The 15,130-nt window shown below is 42.2% G+C and overlaps 1 protein-coding gene across 3 annotated transcripts in view; it reads left to right on the top strand.

Annotated features, from left to right (window-relative positions):
• CCDC136 (coiled-coil domain containing 136) overlaps positions 1-13,383 on the top strand; it is a 153,166-nt gene extending 139,783 nt beyond the window's left edge. For all 3 annotated transcript variants that reach the window (XM_077472990.1, XM_077472991.1, XM_077472989.1), the window contains one exon: positions 5,769-13,383. In XM_077472990.1, the coding sequence (XP_077329116.1) occupies positions 5,769-5,855 (87 nt within the window). In that variant the 3' untranslated portion in view covers positions 5,856-13,383. The remainder of the gene's footprint in view (positions 1-5,768) is intronic.
• Positions 13,384-15,130: the final 1,747 nt, after the last annotated feature.

Raw genomic sequence — 15,130 nt, 5'->3', positions numbered from 1 at the left:
GGTGCTATATAAATCCTGTATAATAATAATAATAATCCCCATTGAGAACATCTGTTTGATGATGAAACACATCTGGGAGGACGTGCAGTGATGTCACCACGTTTTCAATTTATATGGTCAATGCTGTTACGAAACACACTGATTGCTGAGGCCAAGGGTTCATATCCATCCAGAGGAGGTTGCGGTGTGTGTCCATTCCCCATGTTTAAAGATCGTGGGTGGGTTTATATGAATGCTATCTAATTTTTACCATCTGGTAGGCGGCTTTTATATTGGTGGAGGCACTTACTATAGATGTGCAGCACAGCGATGGTTCATTAAAGATATTGGCGTACTAAGACACTGTTCACTCAAGTTTATTACAACCCTTTATACCTATGAACTGAGAAAACTACATTGTAATCGTTGTTTATTTTAGCACAAATAATCTATTGAGATCTCCATTGGATTGCTTTTTCACTTTTCATTGGATATTTGTCAGTAATAATATTGTGTTTTTTATTTTACATTTATTAACTTTTTATTTTGTGTCGCAGTTTTTTCTTGTTACTATTTGCACTGTGTTTATCCCACATTACTGCAGCCTATTTATATATTTATCTATTACGTTTTTTTGGTCGGTTTTTTCTATACCTTATTTTGTAATGGGCGGTCCATTGTTGCCTGGGGGGTATCTATTACTGCTGGGGGAGGTCTATTATTGCAGGGTGGGGTCTGTTGTTGCTGGCTGCAGAGGATCTATTTTTCTGCTTTTTTTGTAATTAACAAAATCCCACACAAATTATTTAGCACCACAAAATGATACTTGGTTCTGTAAACTCTAAAAGGGCCAGTACTGGGAGGTGGGTAGGAAGTGAAACCAAGGGACGGTGCTCAGAGGTGGGTAGGGGGTGGGCACAAGGAGTGGTTTAGAAGGGAGGAGTTCCTGCACCTATTCTCTGAGAAAAAAAGCCCTGATTACTGCTCTCCTATGCACAGGATCTACACTTGGTTGGCACTACAAAATTTTCTTTCATGCCCATTTTTTAACAGAATTCTGCCCTACAGGCCTCAACACCAGTAAAAAAAGGTTAGACTTACAGTACAATATGCAAAATACAGTAACTCACAGCAGCCAATCGGGATCCAGAAGAATCAGAGGAAATCTGTGAAATATGAATTCTGATTGGTTTCTACAAGTTACTTCAATTTGAACTTTAAAAAAAAAAAAAGCCCATATCATACTGTATGTATGGTACACTTAAAGGGGGAAACTTAAAAGAAGGTAGATTTATGTTAACTAGACATTATAAAACTGATATGCACATTTCTGATCATTATAATTTTTCAATAAAACCTTAAGTACATTATTTTACATTGTTTGTAACCCATTTTGTATTGATGGCAGCATATTGCTAAGTTTCAGTTATTTTGTACACAATTTTGTGTGCACTAATTTGTGTCTTTTAATGGCTCGGTTTATCAAACACAAACGAAATGATGATGATGATACACTAATAGTACAGCTTAGGCAGCTGTCTGTGGTGATCAGTAATTGGTGAACCTCTAATGCTGCGTACACACGTTCGGAATTCTCGTCGGAAAAAGCTCTGATGGTTTTCCCGACGGATTCCGCTCAAGCTGTCTTGCCTACACACGGCCACACCAAATTCCCATAGTTTAGAACGCGGTGACGTACAACACGTATAACGGGACTAGAAAAAGGAAGTTCAATAGCCAGTAGCCAATAGCTTCCGTCTCATAGTTGAATCTGAGCATGCGTAATTTTTGGCATGTCGGAATTGCATACACATGGTCGGAATTTCCGTTGGGAAAATTGAGAACATGCTATCAATTTTTGGCCTGCGGAAATTCGGACAGCTAAATTCCAATGGAGCATACACATGGTCGCATTTTCCGATGAAAAGCTCTCATCTGTCTTTTTCTGGCTGGAAATTCCTATTGTGTGTACGCGGCATAAGTGTTAATTTTCTTCATGTTAGTCATGTTTATTTGGAATTATTTTAGGTGACAAAGTCACTTTAAATGACTAATCATTTTTTAGGTGGTTGTCATAAAATTTAAATATTAGTGTATTTATAATGCCCAGATTACTGAAAAAAATCAATTATTTCTTGCCAGCACTTATTACAGTGTCAGAGAGCAGAATCAGTCACTTTTTTCATACTTCTTCTATTACATTACTTCTCCCTGCATACTTCCTTCCAGTTACCTATATCATAAGACTTTCTCTGATCTGTGATTATCAGCATGGGCAGCTTACTGCAGAAAATGTTTCTTCTTTTCAGTGATGTAACTGTGACTGGAATGGAAATTATGAATTATTGCTAGTCATTTTGGCAGCAAGTAAAAAAAATTAAGCAGAGTCTAGTTGGCCAAAGGTCCATTGTAAAGTGCACTTGCCATGATCTAAATAAGGTAGTGCCTGGCTGTAATGGTAATCCTCTGGTTTTAATGCTGTTCATTTTTTTTCTTCAAATTCTGCTATCACAATTAATGTAATAGTAATTGTATTGTTGTGAGCTTGTTATTAATGTTACCTGTTCTGTTTCATGCATACATGTGTCTGGTGTTCTAAACGGAATGTATCATTCACAGCTATCCTTCTGGAAATGTTAAGGCCCATTACCAGTCAAAACAAAGTTAGAGTGGGGAAGAGTTACAACCTGTGTTCGATTTTGTAGCTGCCCTGAGTTTCTCAGTAGAGGGTAAGGGGGCATTTGCCCTCTTTCGTGAAAAAAATTAGGTGCTCATATAAAAGGGACTCAATTGATTACAATGCCCTGCCCCCTATTTATTTTTTTAACCAAGAGCCTTGGCACCAAACTATGAGCAACCTAGGCTTCTGACTGGCTGTTGTTGGTTGTCAATTAGAAGGCTGGGACAATGGTGGCTCCAATATGTAAAAGTCAGCTATCAGTGTGAAATACCTGACTTTACTGTGCATTACCAGAGAAAGAAAGATTTCGTTTTTTTTGCAGTTCATATGATACCAGACAATGGATCTAAAGCTACATAAGGAATTAAATATAGATGTGACAACTGACAAAGTAAGGAACAAATCTCTCCAGTGAGAGATAGGACAGCAATAATAAATTTTAAGTTGAAGAGCTAGGACTTCTCTCTGTTTTTTTTTTTGTCTTCATTAGGGAGTTTTTTTCTCACTTCCTGACCCCGTAACATTATGTCTTGAAAACAGGAAATGAGTAGAGGTCATATATGTCAGGACACAGGTTCTTAACCTTCTCCACAATATACAGACTTAAAAGCACATGTTTTTGCTGGAGATGGGCTTTATCTTTTTTGGATCAATTTAAAGAGACACAAGAAGATCAGAAAAAAGGTTTCATAGATTTGTTTGCACTAGCTGCTATTTTTTTTTAAACCTGACCATACAGGTTGATGTTTATGAATGCTTAGACCTATCTGTAGGAGTTTGGTGGGTGTCCATATGAAATCATTGCTTACACTGAAGATTTGTTATTTGAAAACAGTAAATGCTTAAATGTTATCTGAAGCCATTTTACATTTTGAAGGGTTACAACTGCCATTAGTTTTTTCTTTATTGTTGTCTGCATCTGTGTTACAGAAATTTACTCTTTCTAACTGTCCTGATTACCAATGTCACTATTACTGTCAATGAGTTTGAGTTGTCACTAGAACAGGAAGAGTGGAAAATCTTTCAATAGGGACACTTGTTCCAATGACAAATATCTATGTTCTTCCCCTTGGAGAAATTTCCTCTCAATTCCTGTGTCTGCAGGTGAAGGTGAAGGCAAATCTCCCCAGTGGGAAACAGATGGCATAAAAAAAAAAATGTGACTGGAGATCAAACCATTCCCTACTCTACCCAAAATTAAAAAGAAAAAAGTGTTAGTTTTCATATATACAACATAGAGTACTTAAAAAAATAGTTAAGATCAATGAAAGTGTTGCATGCTATACTATAAATACAGCAATTGTTACTGAGCCTGATTTTCCTCCTGAAGAATGGGAAATCTGGATATTGGGCAAAGGGAGCAGAAAAGACTGATGCCTAGTACACATGGGTTGAATAACAGGAGACATTCGGCGGTTCAAAAAAAAAACCTCATTCGGCCCGTGTGTATGTCAGGAAAGGGGGTGGGGAGGAGCGAGCACCCCCCCTGAGCCGTACAAGGCTACGTGCCCTCAACATGGGGGGTGCTTTGGGGAAAGGGGGCCGCGCGCCCCCCCACCCCAAAGCACCTTGTCCCCATGTTGATGAGGACAAGAGCCTCTTCCTGACAACCCTGGCCGTTGGTTGTCGGGGTCTACAGGCGGGGGACTTATCAGAATCCGGGAGCCCCCTTTAATAAAGGGGGCCCCCAGATACCGGCCCCCCACCCTATGTAAATGAGTATGGGGTACAATGTACCCCTACCCATTCACCTGTGAGAAAAATGTAAAATAAACACAACACACAAGGGTTAAAATAATTTATTCCCAGCATCCTCTGGGACTGTGACATCATAAGGGGCGGGGAAATCACCCTGTGATATCTCTATATAAGACGCCGTGCACCGCGTCCCTGTCAATGCGGCCAGAGAGAGCGACGAGTCAACATCTCAAGGAAGAAGAACAAGAAGAAGAGAAGGTGGCGGCGGCGATAGAAGACCGGGCCACCACTTGTAAAAGAGCTGGAAGAAGGCACGGAGGCCCGGCAAGAAGAACCGAAGAGGGGGACAAGACAAGTCGGAAGAAGACCCCCGGGCGGCGACGAAAAAGAAAGCCTGGCTTCTCTGCTAATAAAAGAGCTAGCATAAGATAGCAGAGGAGTCTGGTGAGAAGACCCCCGAAGCCGGAAGAAGACCCCCGGAGCTGTGCAATAAATTATTTCTAACTCTTGTGTGTTGTGTTTTATTTACATTTTTTTCACAGGTGAATGGGTAGGGGCACGTTGTACCCCATACTCATTCACATAGGTGCCCCCTTATTAAAGGGGGCTCCCGGATTCCGATAAGCCCCCGCCCGTGCGGCCCCCCTTTCCCCAAAGCACCCCCCCATGTTGAGGGCACGCGGGCTGGTACAGCTCAGGAGGGGGGCCGCTCGCTCATCCCCGCCCCCTTTCCTGACTGGCCGGGTAGCGTGCTCGGATAAGGGTCTGATATGGATCTGGGGGACCCCCACTCTGTTTTTTCGGCGTAGGGCTTCCCCTTTAAGTCCATACCAGGTGACAGGGCCAGCGATGTGTCAATCTCGCCGCCGAAGGCGGCGACATTGACCTCCTGCGCTAGTCCCGGCTACCTGGAGCTGCGTCCAAAATGAACGGACTTTCCTCCATGTGTGGGCAAGTCCGTTCATTTCAAAAGTACGGCGGACTCCCGCCATAGTCCGGCGGACTCAGTCGGGCAGGTCCGCTCGTTCGGAAAGTCTATCTGGCGGTTTGTCCGCCAGACAACGTCCGCCGGATAGTCTGATCGTGTGTACGCGGCATCAGTGTTTGCCAGGCTTTAGTCTGGGTTAAATGCATTAACAAGTCTGCACAGCGAAGCTTTGTAAATGCAAAGAATCTTCCAATGGGTGTATAGCTGAAAATGATCAGCAATTCAGCCATTAGCCATTTTAGAAATATGCTGTACACATAAAGTGTATTGCCATTAAAAGTGGTGGATAGAAGCATAAGTGTCAAAGTGGAGATAGTTAAAATGATCGAATTAGGAAATGTCCACCATCATTTAACAAATGTAATAAATGCCCCTAATGGCATGGCTGTGTTTTCCTTACATCCCTTTCTTTCTCTTTTCCAGGCTGCTCTGTGGAATCCCCTCTTCCTTCTGGCAGTGGCTGCAGCGGTTGTCTTACTATGTCCGAGTCTAAGGAGAGGCCCAGACTGAGCCTGGATAACAACAATACAGCACAGCAACATTTCTACATAGACCAACAATAGCGCAACTCATCTATTTGGTGTAATTCTTTGTCACACGTTTAGTATGCTGTCATTGCAGCAAGTCACTGCACTTTGCATCTACATCATTTTAACATTCAGTTCAGATGCCTAACTTAAATACAACATGGCAATCTCAGCCTACATAACGCAGCATAATGGGTGAAAGTCACCCAGCACAGTGTTTCTTTTTAATTTTGGCCATGTTTTCTGAGTAATATAACACAAATTCATTCATAGAAAAATCTGTTAGAGCGAACAGTGTTGTTAGGAACCATTACATACTTAATCATTGACTAACTAGCATAAACAAATTGTATACGAATTCTATAGAGCTAATGCATTTGTATTTGTAGCAATTTAGTGGATGCCTGCATCATTTCTGAAGTATCATTATTCAGTCCATTACAATTATATTCCTTCTATTTCAAAGGCAGTAACTGGTATGTGTTATACACCCCTGCTTACCCCTATCTGTCTAGATTCCAAGGTGCCTCTCTGTCAGACCCCCATGTAGAACTATGTCTACAAGAACTGCTAATTCATAGTGCTGAAAGACACAAGTGTATGAGTTGCTATGAGCAGAGCACTAATTTCCTTTAGACAATTTCATACACAAGGGCCAATGTCACCGTGTTCTGTGGCAGCCTGCATGTTCCCCAGGGCTCTCAGTCCTAGACGTCCAATGATCGAATATTTTTTCTTTTAGTATCTTATCTTACTGTTATGGAACGTTTGAATTAATTCACCTGCATAGTTATATGGTTTGTGTTATAATACACTCATGTGTCGAGTGCTAGAGGTGCTAGAATTTGTTTTAGTCTTTTATATGGTCATCTACTGCGATAGTTTGATATATTACCTTTTTATTTATAGAGATACCAACTTAATTACCATTTTTGTTTGGGCAATATAGGTGCTAAGCTTTACCTTCACCTGTCCTTGATTGTATACCTGATTCTTCAGATTATCGGCTACTTTTATAGTAAGATATAACACTTTTCTTTCCTTTTTAAGATTAAGATTATTGGTGCAGGTTCACAATACACCATCATATAGAGGAAAACATTCACGGAGTCGTTTATATAACAGCAAAGCCATGCAAGATTTATTATAGCTGCTATTCTGCTTTTTAGTTATTTTGGATTTTATGTTGATACATTGATGGATTTATAATACTTTAGGGTCCACCTCCAGCCAAAATAATGTTTAGTTTTGGTTAGAGTGTTGAAGGGTTTAAGCATATACCATTTTTTTCTATTTCTACTACACACCAGGTACTACTTTATTAAATGTGTACTGGCTCAATTTAAGACATTATCAAGTATTTTTAAAATATTATTATTATTGCTATTAATATAATACAGGATTTATATAGACCCAACAGTTTGCACAGCCCTTTATAAAATAAAGGGAGACAGTACAGTTACATTGCAATTAGAAACAATAGTGTAAGGAGAGCTTGGCTCATTAAAGCCTACAATCTAAAAGGGAGGGGCAAGTGGTACAAAACGTAATAACTGTGAGGGATGAGTTAATGGAAAAATTACAGTTTCCAGGTGGAGGTGGGATAGGCTTCCCTGAAGAGATGAGTTTTCAGAGATTGCCTAAAAATCAGACAGAGCAGGAGACAGACAAATTAGGGTTGGGGGTTCCACAGGAAGGGAGCATTTCTAAAGAAACCCTGGAGCATAAGCGGAGTTGACAAGAACGGTAGAGAGTGGGAAGAACAAAGAGGACAGTTTGGGTTATATTGTGCAAAAGGTTGGTGAACCAACTGGAGACAGGTTAGTGGTGGCTTTGAACAAACATTCAGAATTGGCAAAGAGAGTCAATGGCCACAGAACAGTTGGTAAGGTGGATAAGTCTGGTGGCAGCATTCATGATAGACTGAAGGGAGGATAGCATATATAAAGGTAGGCCAATATGGAGGAAGTTGCAAAGGTTGAGGAGAGAGATGGCAGTAGAGTGAATTAGTAACTTTGTGTTGCCAATTGTTAAGAAGGGGCACATTTTGGAAATGTTACAGGGGTGAAGGCAGCAATATTTGGACAATGATAGGATGTGGGGCTTGATGGAGAGGTCAGAGTCCAGGATTACACCTAGCACACTTACGTGAGGAACTCGTAGTTGTGCTATTGATCTGGATGGAAAAGTCAGAGTAGGGAAAGACTGAGTTTGAAGAAGTGGTGTGACATCCATACTGATATGTCAGTTAGTAAATTTGTGATGCATAAAGAGACTGAAGGGGTGAGCTGAAGAGTAAACCAATAGATTTGGATGTTGTGAGCATAGAAATCGTATGGGAATCCAAGTGAAGTTATCAACTGACCCACAGAGTAGATATAGATTAGATAGAGATCAGGAGGGGTCTGAGGACAAAGCCTTAGAGGACCCCTAGAGAAAGAGGAGGAAGAGAGGAGGAGATAGTGTTGTTGTCAGGGCTGGGCCCAGCCTTTCCTTCTCTGTGCTGGCCGCTCAGCTGTCGTCTAATTGCCAGCTCCCATCTCTCTCCACATTTACTCAGCTGTTGATGATCCTGCTCGTCAGTCCTGCCTACTTAAGCCATTCAGTTCAGAGGAGCTCTGCCTTCACCTTGGTCACATCACAAGAAATCTGCGTTCCTGTTTAAAGACTGGCTTTGCTGACATTCCTTCTGGCTCCAGATCCTGCTTGCTGTTCCATTACTTTGATCCCTGACTCCTGGCTTGGCTGACTATCTGTTCCGGTTACTGAACTTTGGCTATGTTTTGACTATGTTTGTTCTTTTTACTTTTATTATCAAACAAGTGTGATTTAACTGTACTTCTGTCTCGGTCTGATTTCATGGTTTCTGACAGTAGGCGAAGGCCATGAATTCAGAAGATGCAGTCAATCCACTTGTTGGTAATATTTTTTCCAGATTGGATGAACTGGATCACCACATGGATCAGTTCGCCATGGCGTTACAAAGGCTCCTGAGTAACATGGCTCACCTGGAACCTCCCACTGTGGCCGCCCCAATACAACCTATGTTGCAGGCCGACCCTGCCGCTGCTCCAGTAGGTTTTGTGATATCTTTGCTTTCTGAGAGAGCCTTGGCCTGGGCAAACCCTCTATGGGAGATGCAAAAACCTGTTGTCTTGAGTTACTCTGAGTTTGTGGCTTTGTTTAAATGGGTATTTGACATTCCCGCATGCTCCGCTTCTGCTGTCAAGTGCCTCATGTCCATCGAACGAGAACTGTTGCCGACCACGCCACTGAATTCTGTACTCTGGCAGCAGAGTTTGCGTGGATCAATGAGGCCCTTGTGGCTGCTTTTTCTCATGGTCTCTCAGATACCATCAAGGATGAGATAACAGCCCAAGATATACCCACTGAGCTGGAGCAGTTGATCACATTTGCCACCCTCATTGACTCCAGACTCAGAGAAAGACACTCTTTTAAGGAGCGCTTGCGGAAGCTTCCTGTATGTTTGTCTCCAAGCAGTCCCACCTATGCCTCCCTCACCTCCCATGCCTCCTGGTACCGAGTCGGGCAGGTGAAGGTGAACCCATGCACTTGGGTTTCACATGTCTCTCTGCAGATGAGAGAGCCTTTAGGAGGAGGGAGAGATTGTGCCTTTATTGTGGCTTGGCAGGTCACTTTTTGAAGTCCTGTCCTACCTGTTCAGGGGGCGCTCGAACCTTGCGCTCAGGGACAGACCTTAGGTGGCATTGTTTCATTCCCAGTTATCCAGAAGGATAAGCCCCTGGTTTCGGTCACCCTTTCTTGGGCTGAGTCATCTGTTGAGATACAGGCTCTAATCGACACTGGGGCTGCAGGCCTGTTCATTGATGCTGCCTTTATATTGAAGCACTCAAATCCACTGCAGCTGCGTGACACTCCACTTGCCATTGAGGCTCTTGACGGGAGACCTTTACAGTCTGCCCATGTGACTCATGAGACGATTCCGTTGTCCATGGTCGTAGGGGCTCTTCACCATGAGATAATCCAATTTCAAGTTATTTCCTCACCTAAGTTTCCGCTGGTTATGGGTTATCCTTGGTTACAGAGGCACAACCCCTCTTTTGATTGGCTCCATGCTGAGGTTCTGTCCTAGTCACCACAGTGCAGTGAAACATGCTTCCAGAAGGTAGCCAAGGTGCTGTGCACCTCTTCGCTCTCCTCCCTGCCGGAGGACTACCGCGATTTTAGGGATTACTTTGACAAAGGTGAAGCTGGTAGTTTTCCTCCACACCAGCCGTATGATTGTGCAATTGACCTTAAACCTGGTGCCATACCCCCTCATGGCCGGGTTTACCCTTTGTCAGTCTTGGAGGATAAGGCTATGGAGGAGTATGTTGCAGACGCACTTTCTCAAGGTTTCACTCGCAAATCTACCTGTCCTGCTGGTGCTGGTTTCTTCTTTGTGAAGAAGAGGAGTGGTGAACTGAGACCTTATATTGATTATAGGGGTCTCAATCATTGCACGATTAAGAATGCCTATACAATTCCATTAATTACAGATTTATTTGACCGCCTCAAGGGAACAATAGTTTTCACGAAGCTTGATTTGAGAGGGGCATACAATCTCGTGAGGATTAAGGAGGGCAACGAGTGGAAAACTGCATTTAATACCAGAACAGGCCATTATGAGTACCTCATAATGCCTTTTGGCCTTTGTAACGCCCTGGCAGTTTTCCAAGAATTTATTAATGATGTCCCCCGAGATTTGTTGCAGTTATGTGTGGTGGTTTATCTCAATGATATCCTCCTATTTTCCAAATCCCTGGAGAGCCACCACACAGATATCTGTTGTGTGCTTCAGAAACTACGAGAGAACAATCTCTATTGTAAAACTGGAGAAGTGTGAGTTCCATCGTAAACAGGTTCAATTCCTGAGCTACAATCTAAAAGAAAAAAAAAATCCACTGCTGCATTTTCGATGGACCCAGAGAAACTTTCTGTAGTCCTACAGTGGCCCCGACCGGTAGGTTTATGTCCTCTGATGTGTTTCCTGAGCTTTGCCAACTATTATTGGAAGTTTATTCGTAACGTCTCCTCTCTGGTCAAGCCACAGAGTTGATCTTTGCAGTCCATTAAGGCCTTTGAGAGTCTCAAGGCTGCCTTTGTTTCTGCTCCAAAGTTGGCACATCCTGATCCTACATTACCTTTTATCCTTGAGGTTGATGCTTCTGAGACTGGTGTTTGTGCCTTCCTGTCTCAAAGTCCTACCTCTGAGGGCGCTATGCATCCTTGTGGCTACTTTTCCAAGAAATTGTCACCTGAGGAGTGCAATTACGAGATTGGCGACTGAAAAAATGGAGACAGCTCCTCGAAGGTACCACTGTGGCAATTCTCATTCTTACTGACCATAACAATCTCACATTCTTGTCTGAGGCTAAACGCCCAGAAGGGTAGGATGGGCTCTTTTCTTGTCAAGTTTTGATTACATTGTTTCATTCTTACCTGGTACTAAGAATGTAAGGGCTGACACCTTGTTGCGCCAATTTTCCTCTTCTCCCAAGTTGGAGTCAGTTCTGGTTCCTGTGATTCCTCCTGATCGCATTCTGGCTACAATTTGCACCAGTCTCACTTCTCCTTTGGGTGACAAAATTCTTGCTGCTCAGGTCCATGCTCCTCATGAGAAACCTTGTGACTGCTGCTTTGTCCCAGAGAGTCTCCAATTCTCCATACTGCCGTGCTTCAGACTTAACATTCTCCCAAGGCAGCTGGCCACCCTGGGAAAAATCAACTCGTTTGGGCCATTTCACAACAATTCTGGTGGCCTAGTCTACGTTCTGGTGTAACTGCCTTCGTAGCTGCCTGTTCCATGTGTGCTCAGAGTAAGACTCGACGACACCTTCCAGTGGGCGTCCTACAACCCATACCCAATGGAGAGAGGCCCTAGACCCACCTGTCTATGGTTTTCATTGTGGAGTTATCCAACTCCCAAGGCAACACTGTTATCCTTGTGGTGGTTGGCCGGTTCTCAAAGATGTGTAATTTTATTTCACATAAGTTGCCCACTTCTAAGGAACTGGCTTAAATTTTTGCTTGGAAGATATATTGCTTACATGGGCTACCCAAGGTGATTGTCTCAGATAGGGGTAGTCAGTTTGTGTCCTGGTTCTGGCGAGCCTTTTGTGTATAGTTGGGAATTCAGCTTGCTTTCTCCTCTGTGTATCACCCGCAGACTAATGGGGCCGCAGAATGAGCCAGTCAGTCCTTAGAGCAATTCCTACGTTGCTATATTTCTGACCATTATAAAAACTGGTCAGACCTATTACTGTGGGCAGAGTTTGCTCACAACAGTGCCTTGAATTCTGCTTCCCAATTGTCCCCGTTTATGGCAAATTATGCTTTCCAACCTTCCATGTTAACTTGTTTGTTCTGCAGAGTATTCCTGCGTTAGAGGAGCATCTCCTCTACGCCTGCCTGCACCTTCCTACCAGGTCGGGGAAAGGGTCTGGCTGTCATCTCACAACCTCCAACTTTGTGTTCCCTCCCTGAAGTTCGCACCTAAATTTTATTGGGCCTTTCCGTATTGTTCGCAGGATTAACCCAGTGGCTTATGCATTAGACTTTCCTTCTAATATGTGTATTTCGATTGTATTTCATGTCTCCTTATTAAAACCTTTGGTCTGCAACCATTTTATCACCTCGGTGCCACGTCCTCACCCTGTACAGGTTGAGAACCATGAGGAGTATGAAGTACAGTCCATTGTTGACTCCCATAGGTTCTATGGGCACATACAGTACCTGGTACATTGGAAAGGGTACGGTCCAGAGGAATGCTCTTGGGTCTCATCCTCAGATGTACATGCCCTTGTCCTCCTCCGTGATTTCCATAGACGTTTCCAGTTACTGAACTTTCCAGTTTGTTCTTTTTACTTTTATTATTAAACAAGTGAGATTTAACTGTACTTCTGTCTCGGTCTGATTTCATGGTTTCTGACAGTTGTAGGTGACATTGAAGATGCATTGGGATAGGTAAGAGGAGAATCAGAAAAGAGTAGAGTCTTGAGGGCAAGGGAGAAAAGTTTTTTGAGAAGTGGTTGGTCAACTGTAAGAAAGGCAGCAGAAAGACTGATCAAAATTCAGCTGGTTTGACTGATCGACTTCTGTCGAAGGGACAGGCTTGAAAATGTTTGTCACTCAGTGGCTGTCAACGGGTCCTGCTTTCATAATACAATGTCCTGGCAGAGAGGATTCCTCTAACCTTGTAAGTGTGAATAGAGGAATCCTCTGGCTGAATGAAAAAAAAAAATGTAAGAACTTAACTGGCCAGCTTACGATTTTGACTATGGAGTAGCTGTTGTCAGTGAGGAGCTATTCTAGATATTTGGAGGTAAATGGGAACAAAGAGATTGGCCTTAAGTTGTTCAGACTCGTGGGGACCAACAAGTATTATTTTTAAAGTATGGGGAGGCCAGAGCATGTTTGGCACACCCTAAAAAGCAATCAAAGCACAAACCTTTGTTGTTACTCTAAAATATATACATCTCTAATCTATAAAAAGCATATATATATATATATATATATATATATATATATATATATATATATATATATATCTTTTTTGTATATTCTTTATTCAAGTAAAGAATTCAGGTTTGACAATAAAATGCGGTACTTATATAAATACAATGTACACAGTATCAGTAAATGGAAAACAAATGAATAATGAACAATAAAGTTCAAATGTCACAAATAATAAATAAATAAACAAATAAACATAAAGTGTAAAATCAGGAATAAGTTGGAAGAAATAGAAAGGAAAAACCAAATTCACTTCCCATATATTTATTCTTAAAATGTGTAAATAAAGAAAACAAAGGGAAAAGGGGGATGTAGGATAGGAAATAGGGGGTAAGGGACAAGAAATTAGTGAGCAACTAGAATGTCATAAATTAATTGCTAGTTACGAGTAATGTTTTTCCCTCATCTGAGTATTTAACCACTTAATGACTCAAAGGATTTACCCCATAGATGACCAGGCCATTTTTTGCAATATGGTACTGCATCGCTTTAACTGACAATTGCGCAGTCATGTGACATTGTACACAAACAAAATGTATGTCCTTTTTTCCCCCCACAAATAGAGCTTTCTTTTGGTGGTATTTTTTCACCTCTGCACCTTTTTTGGGGTTTTTTTTTTGCACTATAAACAAAAAAAGAGCGACAATTTAAAAAATATATATATATTTTTTACTTTTTGCTATAAATATCCAAAAAATAAATAAAAAATAAAACAAAATTCTTTATCAGTTTAGGCCAATATGTATTTTTCCACATATTTTTGGTAAACAAAATCACAATAAGTGTAAACTGATTGGTTTGCGCAAAAGTTATAGCGTCTACAAAATAGGGCATATATTTATGGCATTTTTATTATTATTTTTTAATTTTTTAGTGGGACTGCGACCAAGGGGTTAAGTGTTCCCTAGGGAGGTGTTTCTGACTGTGGGGGGAGTGTACTGACAGGGAGTAGAGAGAGATCACATTTGGCAGCACAGTCGTGTAGTGGTTAGCACTCTCACCTAGCAGTAAGAAGGGTTGCTGGTTCAAATCTCAACCACGACACTACCTGCCTGAAGTTTGCATGTTCTCCCTGTGCCTGCGTGGGTTTCCTCTGGGTACTCCGGCTTCCTCCCACACTCCAAAGACATGCAGGTAGGTTAATTGGCTTCTGTCCAAAATTGGCCCTAGTATATGAATGGGGACCTTGGATTGTGTGCTCCTTGAGGGTAGGGAACAATGTGAGTGTACAAGGATAGGGACAATTGTAGACACTCACTCAGGTTGAACTGGATGGACTGGTATCTTTATTCAACCTAACTAACTATGAAACTATCGCTGTTCCTGATCACTAGGAACAGCAGATCTCCCTCTACTTCCCTGACAGAACGGGGATCTGTCTGTTTACATTTACAGATCCCCTTTCTGGATCTCTGAGGAGCGTTCATGGGTGGCCGGCGGATATCATGGCTGCAGGCCACAAGCATCGGCTCCAGTGTCATGGCGCTGGGGAGCGCACCCCCTAGAGCCCTTAGAGCAGCCGACGTACACCTATGGCGATTCGTGCAGCTATGCCAACCTGCTGCAGTTTAATGACGGCGGCTGGTCGGCAAGCAGTTAAAAGCATGTCATTAATATTTTCAACTTTGGAAAACCAAAGTGATAGCGTGGGTGGATGTGGGTCTCTCCACTTTAAAGTGTTTGTAACCTTCTTAAAAAATTATCACTGCCAGCACCTCTTTT

The sequence above is a fragment of the Lithobates pipiens genome, unplaced genomic scaffold, assembly GCF_037356315.1.
Source record: "Lithobates pipiens isolate NorthernLeopardFrog02 unplaced genomic scaffold, aLitPip1_a1.2 Scaffold_8, whole genome shotgun sequence".
Taxonomy (NCBI): domain Eukaryota; kingdom Metazoa; phylum Chordata; class Amphibia; order Anura; family Ranidae; genus Lithobates; species Lithobates pipiens.
The sequence above is the reverse complement of the archived record's forward strand: the minus strand, read 5'-3'. Positions and strand labels throughout refer to the sequence as shown.